This window comes from Chiloscyllium plagiosum, chromosome 14 (genome assembly GCF_004010195.1).
Source record: "Chiloscyllium plagiosum isolate BGI_BamShark_2017 chromosome 14, ASM401019v2, whole genome shotgun sequence".
In the NCBI taxonomy this organism is placed as follows: Eukaryota; Metazoa; Chordata; class Chondrichthyes; order Orectolobiformes; family Hemiscylliidae; genus Chiloscyllium; species Chiloscyllium plagiosum.
Window position 1 is genome coordinate 50,456,539 of NC_057723.1, and position 12,633 is coordinate 50,469,171.

General features: G+C 38.0%; 1 protein-coding gene across 4 annotated transcripts in view; it reads left to right on the forward strand.

Annotated features, from left to right (window-relative positions):
- htr4 (5-hydroxytryptamine receptor 4) overlaps positions 1–12,633 on the forward strand; it is a 200,867-nt gene that overhangs the window by 58,154 nt on the left and 130,080 nt on the right. For 3 of the 4 annotated variants that reach the window (XM_043703786.1, XM_043703790.1, XM_043703787.1), the window contains 3 exons: positions 7,675–7,875; positions 10,001–10,154; positions 11,226–11,282. In XM_043703786.1, the coding sequence (XP_043559721.1) occupies positions 7,675–7,875; positions 10,001–10,154; positions 11,226–11,282 (412 nt within the window). The remainder of the gene's footprint in view (positions 1–7,674; positions 7,876–10,000; positions 10,155–11,225; positions 11,283–12,633) is intronic. The other variant, XM_043703788.1, reaches the window with a different exon arrangement.

The window sequence follows — 12,633 nt, forward strand, 5'->3', positions numbered from 1 at the left end:
TAACCTTTATCGCAAGTGGATTTGAGTAAAGGAGTAGCAAAGCTTTGCTTCAGTTGTATCGAATTTTAATTAGATCATCCTGGAGAATGGTGTGCAGTTTTGGTCCCCTTACCCTAGGGAGAGTATATTACCATTGAGGGAGTGACTTATTCCTGGTATGGTAAGACCGCCCTGTGAAGAGAGAGTAGGAAATTATGCCAGTATGCTCTAGAGTTTCGAAGAATTAGAAGTGATCTCGTTGAAATAAAAAAAAACTTAAAAGGATAGATAACATAAACACAGGTAAGATGTTTCTCCTGGTTGGATAGTCTAGAACCAGGAGGCACAATTTCAAATAATGGGGAGTCTGTAAAGGACTAAGATGAGGAGAATTTGTTTTTACTCAGAGATTTGGGAATCGTTGGAATTTTCTACTTCAGCGAGCTGTGGAAGCTCAGCCACTGTGTATGTTTAACGTGGAGATTGGTAGATTTCTAAAGACCAATGACAAAAATGGATTTGAAGATAGTGAGGATAAACAGGCTTTGAAGTGGATGATCAGCCACGATCATATCAAATGGCAGGACAGTTTCCATAGGCTGTTCATACATTCCTAATGTCCTATGGTCTTATTCTTTACTACACTTCTACAAATCTCCCCTCAAACACCTTTGTCCCAAGGACAGCAAGCCAAGTTTACAACCAAATTTTGTAGCAATTGACCCCGCAACCTTGAAACCATTTTGGTAATCTCCTCTGTACCTCTCAAGAATCCTAACATCTTCTTAAAGGGTGATGACCAGAACTGGATGTAAGAGCTTGTATTCAATACCTCCATTAATGCAGCCTAAGATCTCTTATTCTTTGCTAATTACTCTCTCAACATTTCTCATCTTTAAAATCTTCTGCACATGAACCCCCAGATTCCCCTGTCTTTGTACTCTTTTTAGAACTGTGCCATTAAAACTATATTGCCTTTTTCTGTCCCTTCTTTCAAAATGCATCATCTCATAATTCAATGTATAAAATTCCATCGACCATTTATCTATCTATTCTGTTCGCCAGTGTCCTGCTGTAGTAGATTGGTATCATTCTCACTGCTCAGCTACATCTTAAAGTATCACTGGCAAAATTTGAAATTCACTCTATACCTAAATTCAGCTCACTCATACGAGTCCAAGAAGCTATAGTCGCAGAAATAACCCCTCAGCAAAGAAACTGCCTATCTTCTGCTGTCCAGAAAAATAACCATTCACCATAACTGACTGATTTCTGCCCTGTGCCACTTTTCTTCTCATCCAAGCTGACTCTTACTGTCCTATTCCCTCAGCCTCAAACTTTGTTAGCCAGCCTTTAAGTAGTCAAAAGTGAGGACTGCGGATGCTGGAAACCAGAGTTTAGATCAGAGTGGTGCTGGAAAAGCACAGCAGGTCAGGCAGCATCCGAGGAGCAGGAAAATTGACATTTCGGGCAAAAACCCTTCATCAAGCTTTTAAGTAGTACTGAGTCCTGGAATCTCCCAAGCTTCTATTGCAGACAATAATTCCCTGAATCCACTTAAAGTTTTAGATTAGATTACATTACAGCGTGGAAACAGCCCCTTCGGCCCAACAAATCCACACCGACCCGCAACCCACCCATGCCCCTACATTTATCCCTTACCTAACACTACGGGCAATTTAGCATGGCCAATTCACCTGACCTGCACATCTTTGGACTGTGGGAGGAAACCGAAACACCCGGAAGAACCCACGCAGACACGGGGAGAATGTGCAAACTCCAAACAGTCAGTCGCCTGAGGCGGGAATTGAACCCGGGTCTCTGGCGCGGTGAGGCAACAGTGCTAGCCACCGTGCCACCCATAAAGTTATTGCTGCACAATGCATTTTAGGGATATGGAAAACAAAGGCTCATTCCCTGTCTATATAGAATCAACTAGAATCAACTCAAAAAGTTGCAAACAGAACTATCAGAAATAAATTAACAACAACAGCCCTTTGTGACACTGATTGCTTAAAAGCCTGTCTGAAGTTTTGCACTGGAATATGCAATGATTAGAAAGCCACCTTGGCTGCAGCACTCTCTGCATGGATTCTGAGACTTGTGTGAATAAAGTGTAATTGTATTCACCCCATAATCAGATTGAAGAATCATTTCTGAGTAGAAACATACCTCATGCAGGAAATATAAGTCAGAATAGTTCTTTTAATGGCAGATCATACATTTATGACTAAATCAAGAAGATGGGGTCAAGAGAAAGAGATATAAGAGTCTGAAAGAAAATAGCTTTTAAATATAGGTATCCCCATAATAATTAAAAGCTGGAAGATTGGAATCCCCACAGGTTAATTGTCCACCAAGGTTCTTTATCAATAATTAAGACTATTTTACTGTTGAAACTTACCTTTCACTGAAAAGGATGATCTTTAGTTTTTCTGCTGAATTTAATAGCTGTTTATTGTGTAAGTTCAAAACATTTGTACAATTGCATGTATTTCAATGCTGGGTATTTCAACAAGTGTTCTGGATTTTTTAAGGAACATGCCATTGTCAGCAGTATTATAGACAAGTTTTTCTACCTTAATATATTATCTTGCAAACTCTTTATGTTCCAATTTTGTAACAAAATGTACTCATATTTCACTAAAATACTGGAACTAATGACTAGGAGTAAACATATCTAATGCCATATGTTAATGTTCCATATGTTAATGTGCAGCACGACATCCAAGTGACTTTTCATTGCTTACTACAATTATAACCCTTTACACATTTTAATGGTTTATATATAACTACTGAAATGCTTTATTTTTAACCAAGTCATGGATTTCTAAAACGCAGGGTCTTACCAAATTGAATGTAAGGCTCTGTTTGAAAAGCAAAGACGAGCGAAGTATCAGTTTTTATTTCTAATTCATAATTCACTAACAAAAAAAACTTCAAATTTTGAAAATTGCTGTCTCAGAGAATTTTGCAAGCAATAGTAAAATAAAACAGGAAATTATTGCACCTGTAACTATGTTGCGTCAACATTTCTCAAATAACTAATGAGTCATTTAATTAAGATAAATGCTTTGAGGCGCAGAATCTGTGTACATTAGCATACTACACAGCAAGAAAGATTAGTTTTCAGATTAGGCTTTGAGTGTATATCTAACCCTTGTAACGAACAAAAAAGTGGACATATTCTTGATTGGGGAAAACGGACTCCAAGAATGTAAAAAAGAAAATTAATATAATAATATTTAAACAAAAGTGTCAATAGTATTCTGGTAGAATAAATAGCACAATCTGAAGACAAGTATAAAATTCTATTTCAAATATAACAGTAGAATAACAACAAAGGACATAAACGGACCTAAAGCAAGTTCTACATGTTAGAAATATACAAAAATTGCCTATTTGAATGCACAGAAATGTTAGTCCGACAATAGCTTTGAGAAAAAAATCACTGGATGAAATTTGGCAATGCAGCAAATGTGAATTCAGCTTTATACACATTACATTTAATATAGCACAATGGGAGCGAAAATATAACACAAATTATCTTATTGGATAAAATCATCTGATTTAAAAACAAAACGTAAATGCATGCTAGTGAATTGTGGAGGAATAGGATGCTGTAATGTTATGATGAACATTCCATTTAGCGCATGCTACTGAGCTTGTGGACAATCTGAAAATATAATTAAAGTTTTTAAATACTTTTGTGATCACATAAACAGTGTTACTGAGTGAAAAATTATATTACCAGGTAACTACAGCATTAAACTTGGAGTCTCACATGTCATTAATAAGGCTTTGAATGACAATTTATAAATAAATGATATATGTACTGCGCTCCTCCAATGCCATTATACATCTGATGTAATAGTCTTCAACTGTTTCCCTTATGTTATGAAGAAATGCAAGCCATCTGGAAAGTGCTGACGAGCCTGTGAGTCATCTGATGGAGAAATCATTTTCTTTCTTCTTGGGAAACATTCTTTCCTATAATACTGTCAACCACACTGACAAGAGAGTGCATTTTTGGTTAGTGAGAAAAGTGATTGAGTCCTTCATCAATGTTTCAGACTCTATTTCCATAATTAGAAAAATATGTAATGTGTCAATGCTTTCACTCCTGATTATGACCAAAAGAAGAGATTCAAAAGGGATAAAAATTAGAAAATTGAGAAAACTGCGAGGTGGAAGTAACCCGAGAGGAGATATTTTGTGTGGAAACAGGGAAAAGGACTCAAGACTGACAGAGACAATTAATTTTGCAGCAGGTGAATGACCACCTTCCTGATGGTGGGTATAATTTGGGAAGTAAATTGATGGCAAATTAAAGGTGGATATGAACCTATTCGAAATGAGTCAGCATATCATACATAGCTTTCCAAACACTTTGTTAGCTTCTCAGATTATAACTTTTGTGATTAAATTGGAAACAAACAAGAAATGAGTACATTCAGATTTGCAGTTGGTTAAAGGTGGTTTACAGCAGGAAGATAGTCTTCCTCGTTAATTTGGAGTGAGTACAAACTGCTTTACATATAAGGAAAATGTTTAAGAACCACGAGAGTGAAGGTTGAGCTGTTGCTTATGCTGTTGTGGTGGCAGTTCAAGGAGGTCAGGGCATGACTGTCTGTAGAAGGGAGGATGGCGATTAACCAGGGAGATTAGAGCATGACCATCCAAGGGAGGGAGATCAAGTTGTGTTACCCCTATGAAGGATGATGTGAGACAAAGTTAGGGAACTGGAAGAGAAAGAACATCCAATTTCACTGACAGCAACTCAATCATGATAACTGGTGACCAAGGTCGATTGATAACAGATTAATGATGAGGCTGGAATTGTTAAAGGTAAAGAAAGGCAGTTAAGGATGATTAAGGATAATGGCATATCAACAGTGATGAGAGGTGTAGGTCCGGGATGTAAGTTTGAAGCTGATGTGAGCAGCTCTAGGGCAACAGACAGGCATTTTTTAAGTGCATCTTCATAACTATTATTTTCCCTCTGAGGGTGTAAGGGTTCCCAGGCTGATTATTAGCCCTTTGAACTGTTTCTTGATTTTCTTTCCCTTGGCTAACAAGGCCTGGTGAGTGAAGAGCCTACAGGTAGAGTCACTACAATGCTTCACACAGACAGTTTGTCGAGAATGAGGGTCACAGAAGGTTGGCTAGTGTAATGGAGGGAAGTTTGATGGTGATGAAGCCAAGGTGAAAGGTACCTGAGAGAGGGTGCCACAGAGTGATTTGCAGCTCCAGGAATCCAAGTGTGACAAGTGAAGAGGGGTTGATAACAGTTCAAACTCTTCCTCTCAGGCAGGCAGGAAGGTGCTATTGGGTGCCATTTAAATGTAGTGCTGAATAGGTGATTGTGGAGTTGGTGACTTCTTTTGTTTGGTTTGATTTGATTTATTATTGTCACATGTACTTAGGTACAGTGAAAACTTTTGTTTTGCATGCAGTAGAAGCAGATCATACCATACAAAGTTCATAAGGGTAAAAGAACATAGCGAGAAATACGATGTTACAACTGCAGAGAAGGTGCACAAAGAGTGAGGTCAACATTAAATTTAAAGTTTCAGAGGTCCATTCAGAAGTCTAATAACAGCAAGGAAGAAACTGTTCTTGAACCTGTTGATCCATGCAGTTAGGCTTTTGAATCTTCTGCCCTAATTAGGAGGTTGGAAGAGATTATAACAGGGGTGGGATGGAACTTTGATTATAATGATTGCCTTTCTGAGGCAATGAGAAGTATAGATGAAGCCAATGGGTGGAATGCTGGCTTGTGTGATGGACTGTGCTGTGTTCATAACTCGGTAGTTTCTTACAGTCCTGAGCTGAGCAATTACCATGCCAATTGTGTTCAGAATTGGCAAGAGTCTTCCTGGATAGGCTGCATTTCCTTAGCATTCTGAGGAACTAAAGACATTGCTTTCTTGACCATTGCTTCAACATGGACAGATTGCTGGTAATCATTACTTCTAGGAATTTTACGCTCTCAACCATCTCCACCCCAGCTCCATTGATGTAGATTGGGGTGTGCCCTCCATCATGCTTCCTGAAGTCAATGACCAGCTCTTTCATTTTGCTGATGTTGAGGGAGAGATTGTTATCTTTACACCACCAAGGATTCTGTCTTTTGGTCTGTATTCTGTCTTATCATTGTTTGAGATCTGGCCTAAAATGGTGGTGTCATCAGTGAACTTGTAGATGGATTAGGACAAAATTTGGCCACACAGTCATGAGTGTACAGGGTGTATAGTATTGGGCTGACTATGCAAGGCATTGATGTAGAGGATTGTCATGAAGGAGGTGCTTTTGCCTATTCTTATTGATTGCGATCTGTGGGTCAGGGAGTTGAGGATACAGTTGCAGAGGGCGAAGCAGAGGCTTAGGTCTTGCAGTTTGGAGAATCCTTTAGTTAAATCTATGATGTTGAAGGTGGAGCTGCAGTCAGTGAGTAGGAGTTAAACGTAGGTATCCTTCTTATCCAGATGTTCCAGGGATGAGTGTAGGGCCAGGAGGATGGCATCTGCCATGGACCTGTTGCAATGATATGCAAATTGAAAGATATCAAGGAAGCATGGGAGGCTGGAATTGAAATGAACGATGATTAACCTCTCAAAGCACTTCATGATTGCAGAGATCAGAGCCATCAGGCCATAGTAGTTAAGGCACATTACATGAGTTTTCTTTGGTATTGGGATGATGGTGGTCTTCTTGAAACAGGTGGGGGCTTCAGCTGCTAGTAAGGAGAGGTTAAAGATGTCAGCAAGTAATCCCGCCAACTGGTATATAGGATCTGAATACGCTGTCGGAACCTCCATCTGGTCCAGTCGCTTTCTGTGGGTTCACTCTCAAGACGGCCAAACTAATGTCTGCAGCGGTAACTGAGGGAAGAGGTGCATCCAAGATCGTCGGGCAGGTTACACCGTTTCATTCACCTTATGTTCAAAACAAATGTAAAATGCATTGAGCAGATCAAGGAAGGATGTATTTTTGTCTGCTATTCTGTTCTGCTTCGCTTTGCAGCCCATTATGTCATATAGGCCTTGCCACAAAAGCGGGAGTCGGTGTGGTTATTTTGGGTTTCTGGCTTAGTTGAAAAGTGTGGCGCTGGAAAAGCACAACAGGTCAGGCAGCATCTGAGGAGCAAGAGAGTCGACATTTCAGGCATAAGCCCTTCATCCTTTTTTCTGGGTTTTTAGTTTAGTCTGGTATTGCCTCTAGGTGTTTCTAATGGCTTCACAGAAGTGATATCTCAATTTCCTATAAAGATCAGGGTCTGACCTGAATGCCACACACATTTTCTCTGCCACTGCTGTCTATTTAGCTGTGCACTCAACTGTGTTAATTTTCTGTCCATCTTGGGATGGCTAGTCATCTGGCAGTCACAACTCCAGATGGAAACCCTGCTCAAATTCAGTCCCATTATTGGGATGCTTACAATTGTTATATGATTCTACTCTTGGTCTTAAGGCTGCTGTATGATATCATGGAATTCCATTGTGATTATTTCATGGGATAAACGTTACATCATATATCGAGTGATTGTATTAAGTGTCACGATATTTGCCATCTCTATACTTTGGTTTATATGAAAATTCAAAAGAATACAATTTCTTTACTTGGGACCAATTTTTACAATTTTTTCTGAGATTTTATTAATGAGTTTTTAAAAAATATTCTGATTTATTATAGGAAAATCAAGACCAATTACTTTATTGTCTCTTTGGCATTTGCTGATTTGCTTGTTTCCGTCATGGTAATGCCTTTTGGAGCTATTGAACTAATACAGCAAAACTGGATATATGGAGATAAATTTTGTCTCGTCCGGACTTCACTCGATGTCCTGCTTACTACAGCATCTATTCTTCATCTGTGCTGTATTTCTTTAGATAGGTATGTACTTTTCTATGCACTGTTCTTTTTAAAATAGCACAGGGCAGTATTTTAATTATATATGGTACACACACTTCTTAAAATATTACTTTAACGATAACCTTGTCATTTTTGAAACTTTGGAGCAAAATATGTTTTTTAAGTTTCATGACTGTGAACTGCTATGTTTTAGTTATAAGCTGACAGATAATCTTCAGCATGGAAAAATCAATGTAAGGATATATCATAGATTTCATGGATGTATTGATAACACAGCTTCACATCACAAAATACAAAGCGATAATCAATAATCACAGTATGCTTAATTGTTTTTTTAACATGTCCAATTATTGTTACTCATTACGTGAAGAAGTGGTAGAAGTACAGTAGTTTCACTAGTAATGTTCAAATGGAAATTTGACATGTACTTATTAGAAGAGAAATCCACAGGGCTATAGAGGTAAAAAAAGCAGAAAAGTGGAACTGATAGAAGGGCTTTACCAAAGAGCCAGAACTGACACTATGGGCTGAATGATCTTTTGTGCTGCTTATTTCTATGACTATATGATTTTCCATTAGGAAGTTTTTTTTTCAGGAAATTGCTTCTTTCTTGTTCTCAGGATATGGTGAAGTCTGGCAAAGTCACCTTAATGACCTATGCCGTCTAACTCTGAGAAGATAGTGGTGGGCTTTCCGTGTAAGACTACAGCCATTTTGATGGCTGTACCTCACAAATGTTTTAAATAGTGCATTCCAGAATTGTGACCCAATGAGAGGATGCAAATATACACCCTAAAACGGGTGATATGTGACTTGGAGGGGAATTTTGCGTTGATGCTGTTTCACAATTTCTTATATTGTTTTTATCATTCCCGTGGGTAGGGACCACGAGGATAGGAGATAAGATTAAAGTGCACTTAGTGAATTGCTGCAGTGCACGTTGTAGTTAGTAAGTACAACAGTAATAGTTTCCAATGGGATTGAAAATGGTGATTATTAAGCCTGGTGGCACAAAGGTGCTGATGTTCCTCAACTCCACTTCTGTGTTCAACTGGCTCATTAGGATTTGGCTGATCTGCTTGATATAATGAATTAAAGTTAGACATTTGCTGTTGTACTGTATTGACTCAAATTGTACATGGAAAGAACATATAGAGATGTCTGAACATTTCAAATTGTGTTATTATCTCAATTTTAATTTTCAGCCTTGAAAAAAAAGGTTTGGCAGATTTTGTGGTAACGATGACACTGCTATCTGACCTCATTGCTGCTAAACCAAAGTCAGAAGTCAATGACACCACGTTATAGTCCAACAGGTTTGTTTGAAATCACAAAGTGACTTCACCTGACAAAAGAGCAGTACTCTGAAAGCATGTGATTTCAAATAAACTTGTTGGATGATAAGCTGGTGTTGTGTGACTTCTGACTTTGTCCACCCCAGTCCAACATTGGCATTTCCACATCATGGCTAATTAAAAGTGTAACTCTTGCCAACTTTTGTGAAAAAAGATGAAACTGACAGTGGCCAAATCTACACATAAACCATTATTCAATCAAAGATAGGAAGAGGAAAAGGTCATTTTTAACCTTAACACCTATTCTGCTGTTCAATGAGATACATATTTCATGTGCCACTTCTGTCCTCTGTCTCAATACTTTTGGATAACAAAAATCTATCAGCCTCAGTTTTAAAATTAACAATTATCAAACACCAATTGTTGGTAGCAATGAAGTGTTCCCACCCTTTGAGTGTTAGGGGCATTTCTTAATTTTACTCCCAAGTTTTAAACAAGGCTCTTAGCAATATTAAACTCCCTCCAAAATTAAAATATTCTTCTGAAGCATAATGCCCAGAGCTGATAGCAATAATACAAGTTTGTTCTAACCATGCTTTTGAATAGCTGAAACTAGATTTTACCCACTTGAGTTCCAATCCCCTATTTAGAGAGGCCAGCATTCTATGAGCCTTTTAAAATTATTTTCCATATTTGTTCATGACATTTTAATGATCTATATGGACATTGCAAAGGAAGAAATTGAAGACACCTAAAGCAATAACCATGGGATTAAAGCAAGGAGAGATTAATATTTGAAGATTGGAAATGAATTATTGAACGAAGTGAACTTTCTTTATTTTGTTTGCTAGGTACTACGCTATCTGTTGTCAACCTCTGGTTTACAGGAACAAAATGACACCCTTGCGCATTGCAATAATGCTTGGAGGTTGTTGGATTATCCCATCATTTATTTCATTCCTACCTATCATGCAAGGCTGGAATATCATTGGAATACAGGAATTGGTAAGTATTTTATAACATAATAAAATTAAATCATGATATGGATATGCAGTGAAATTCATATTATCCAACACAGACCAGGAATAGGTAGCTTCTGCAAATCAAAATTGCTGATAAGTGAGAAATTTATCTTTGGAAATTTATCTTTCCAAAAGTAATGCACAATAATTCATTTTTCTGAACTCCGTTGTGTTGATCATTCTGACTAGGTTTCAATTTCATCTTCACTTTCAAGGAAAGTACGTGGGATATCTTTCAAGGTCATTTTTTGTATTTTGCTTTTCCAAAAACAGCCTGTATTTTGCATCAGTGGGGCAAGGAGCAAATGTTTTGGCTGTTCCTTTAAATCTTGCTCTCTGAAAGCTTTATGAGGTGTGAAGGATGTTCACCTCTTGATCATGCGAAAGGCCTCTTGGCCACTCATTATATTTACTGAATGGTTCTCATGAGACAATATGAGCTTATTTGTCAAAAGTGAGCAGTGACACTTGGGGCTTTGCTTGTAACTCTGTACAATTTGTTAATGGACAAAAGCAGGCTGTTGCTGGGTCAATGTGAGTTTTTAGTGCTTTTAAAATGAATTGTTTTCTGTGTGATATTCCCTTCCAATGTGATATTCTGGACTGTTACACATTAATTTCAATGCAATAGTGTGAAGTACATCTCCCTCCCCCTGGCCCAAATTGAGAACCCTTTTACAGATTAACTTGGAGAAACTGACTAAGAACTCTACCAGATTAGCTGTATATGCTTTTGTGCATTTGGTTGCATTGTCTCTGGAGATAAATGGGCTGGCAATGGTTGACTGTATGGTCGTTTCACGAAATGCTGATTATCATCAGAATACTTCCAGCAATTAAAGTTCTAATTTTTACTGGGAGAGATTGCAGATTCTGGATGGTAAATCATCTGGTTAGCATGGCTTCAGAGAAAAGAAATTTTGTTCTATGTTACATATTAGTGTGTCACACATGGAAAATAACTCCTTTTGATAATTATATAGAATTACTCCAAAGTCCTTGAATGTTTTGTTGTCTCCCAAATCTGTGCCTATCTTTCCATTTTACTTTTAAGGGTTCTGCTCCTGAAGTATTGAAGAAACAAAAGACCTTCCATGTGACTGTGCTTATGGTAATCCATCCCTTCTCTTACTACTCAGGCTGTCTGCAGCTTTTGGCACAATTAATCAAACCGTTCTCCTCAAACTCCTCTTTTCCACTGTATAGTTGGCAGAGCAGCCCTTGCTAAATTATCTTTTTTTTTAATTTGTTCATGAGATAAGGACATTACAGTGTTTATTGTTCATCCGTAATGGCCCATAGGCCAGTTATGAGTCAGCCACACTACCATGTATCTGAACAAACATGTAGACCCAACCAGCAAGAATGGCAAATTCCTTTTTCCAAATATATAAGTGAACCAGTTGTTTTTTAATGACAATTAACAGTGGTTACTTGATCACCATTAGACTAGCTTTTTATTCCAGATTTTTTATCAAGTTCACCCTCTGCCATGATGGGATTTGAACCCATGACCCCAGAACATTAACCTGGGGTTGATAAATTACTAATCCAATAATATTACCATGAGTTCAATGACATTATCATTGGACTTATGGTAATATGTCCACTGACATTATCACTGCACCACTGCTTCCCTGTAATATGAATTGTAGTCAGAAAATCATCTGTAATGACTTATCTTCCCACACTCTCACGATTAAGTCTGGATCTCCCAAGGTTCTACATTTGACCTCCTCCTATTTCTTATCTATGTGCTACCCCTCAGGGAAATGATGCTAGGAAAGGAAGTTTATTGAGCTGGTGCAAAATGGTGATGTTAGAGATATATTTCTGGTACCAGATTACACATTGAATATCTACAATATCCTTGTGATGCAACTGACAGCCATGAGCTTCCTGCTGCTTCTCCTTTTCTTTAAAAACAAATATGTAGTGTTCATCCATCTTAGTTTGTTTACTCCTATTCTGCAAAACCACAACAGTGGATAGAGGGAAAAGGCACAGGCTGAAAGAAGCAAAGAAATATGTAGATGAGAAGAATAATCAAAAGCCATAGCTCATGGTTTGTGGGGTTCAATATTCAAAGGAATAATGAGAATGATATTAAGGAAGGAGATATGATTACACCATAGTTATTGATAAATTCAACGGTTCTCTTGGAAGGCATAATGCCACACTGATACGGGGAGGATTTCCTCACCCACGGGAAATAGGCTGCAAGATAAGAAGATTCAGCCTTCTACAAACTATTAATAACAAAGACCTTGACGAGTCAACAAAAGTCCTATTGTACAGAGCTGTTGTCATCTCCATACTGCTGCAGTGTAGCAAGCCCTGGACTGTGTATCAAGGAAATAACTGCTAGAACAATGAACAATGTCTCCATGTAATCTTTGAATTCAATTGGAGGACCATCAAATAAATACTAGTGTCCTTCTTGAAGCCACCTGAATGAGTAT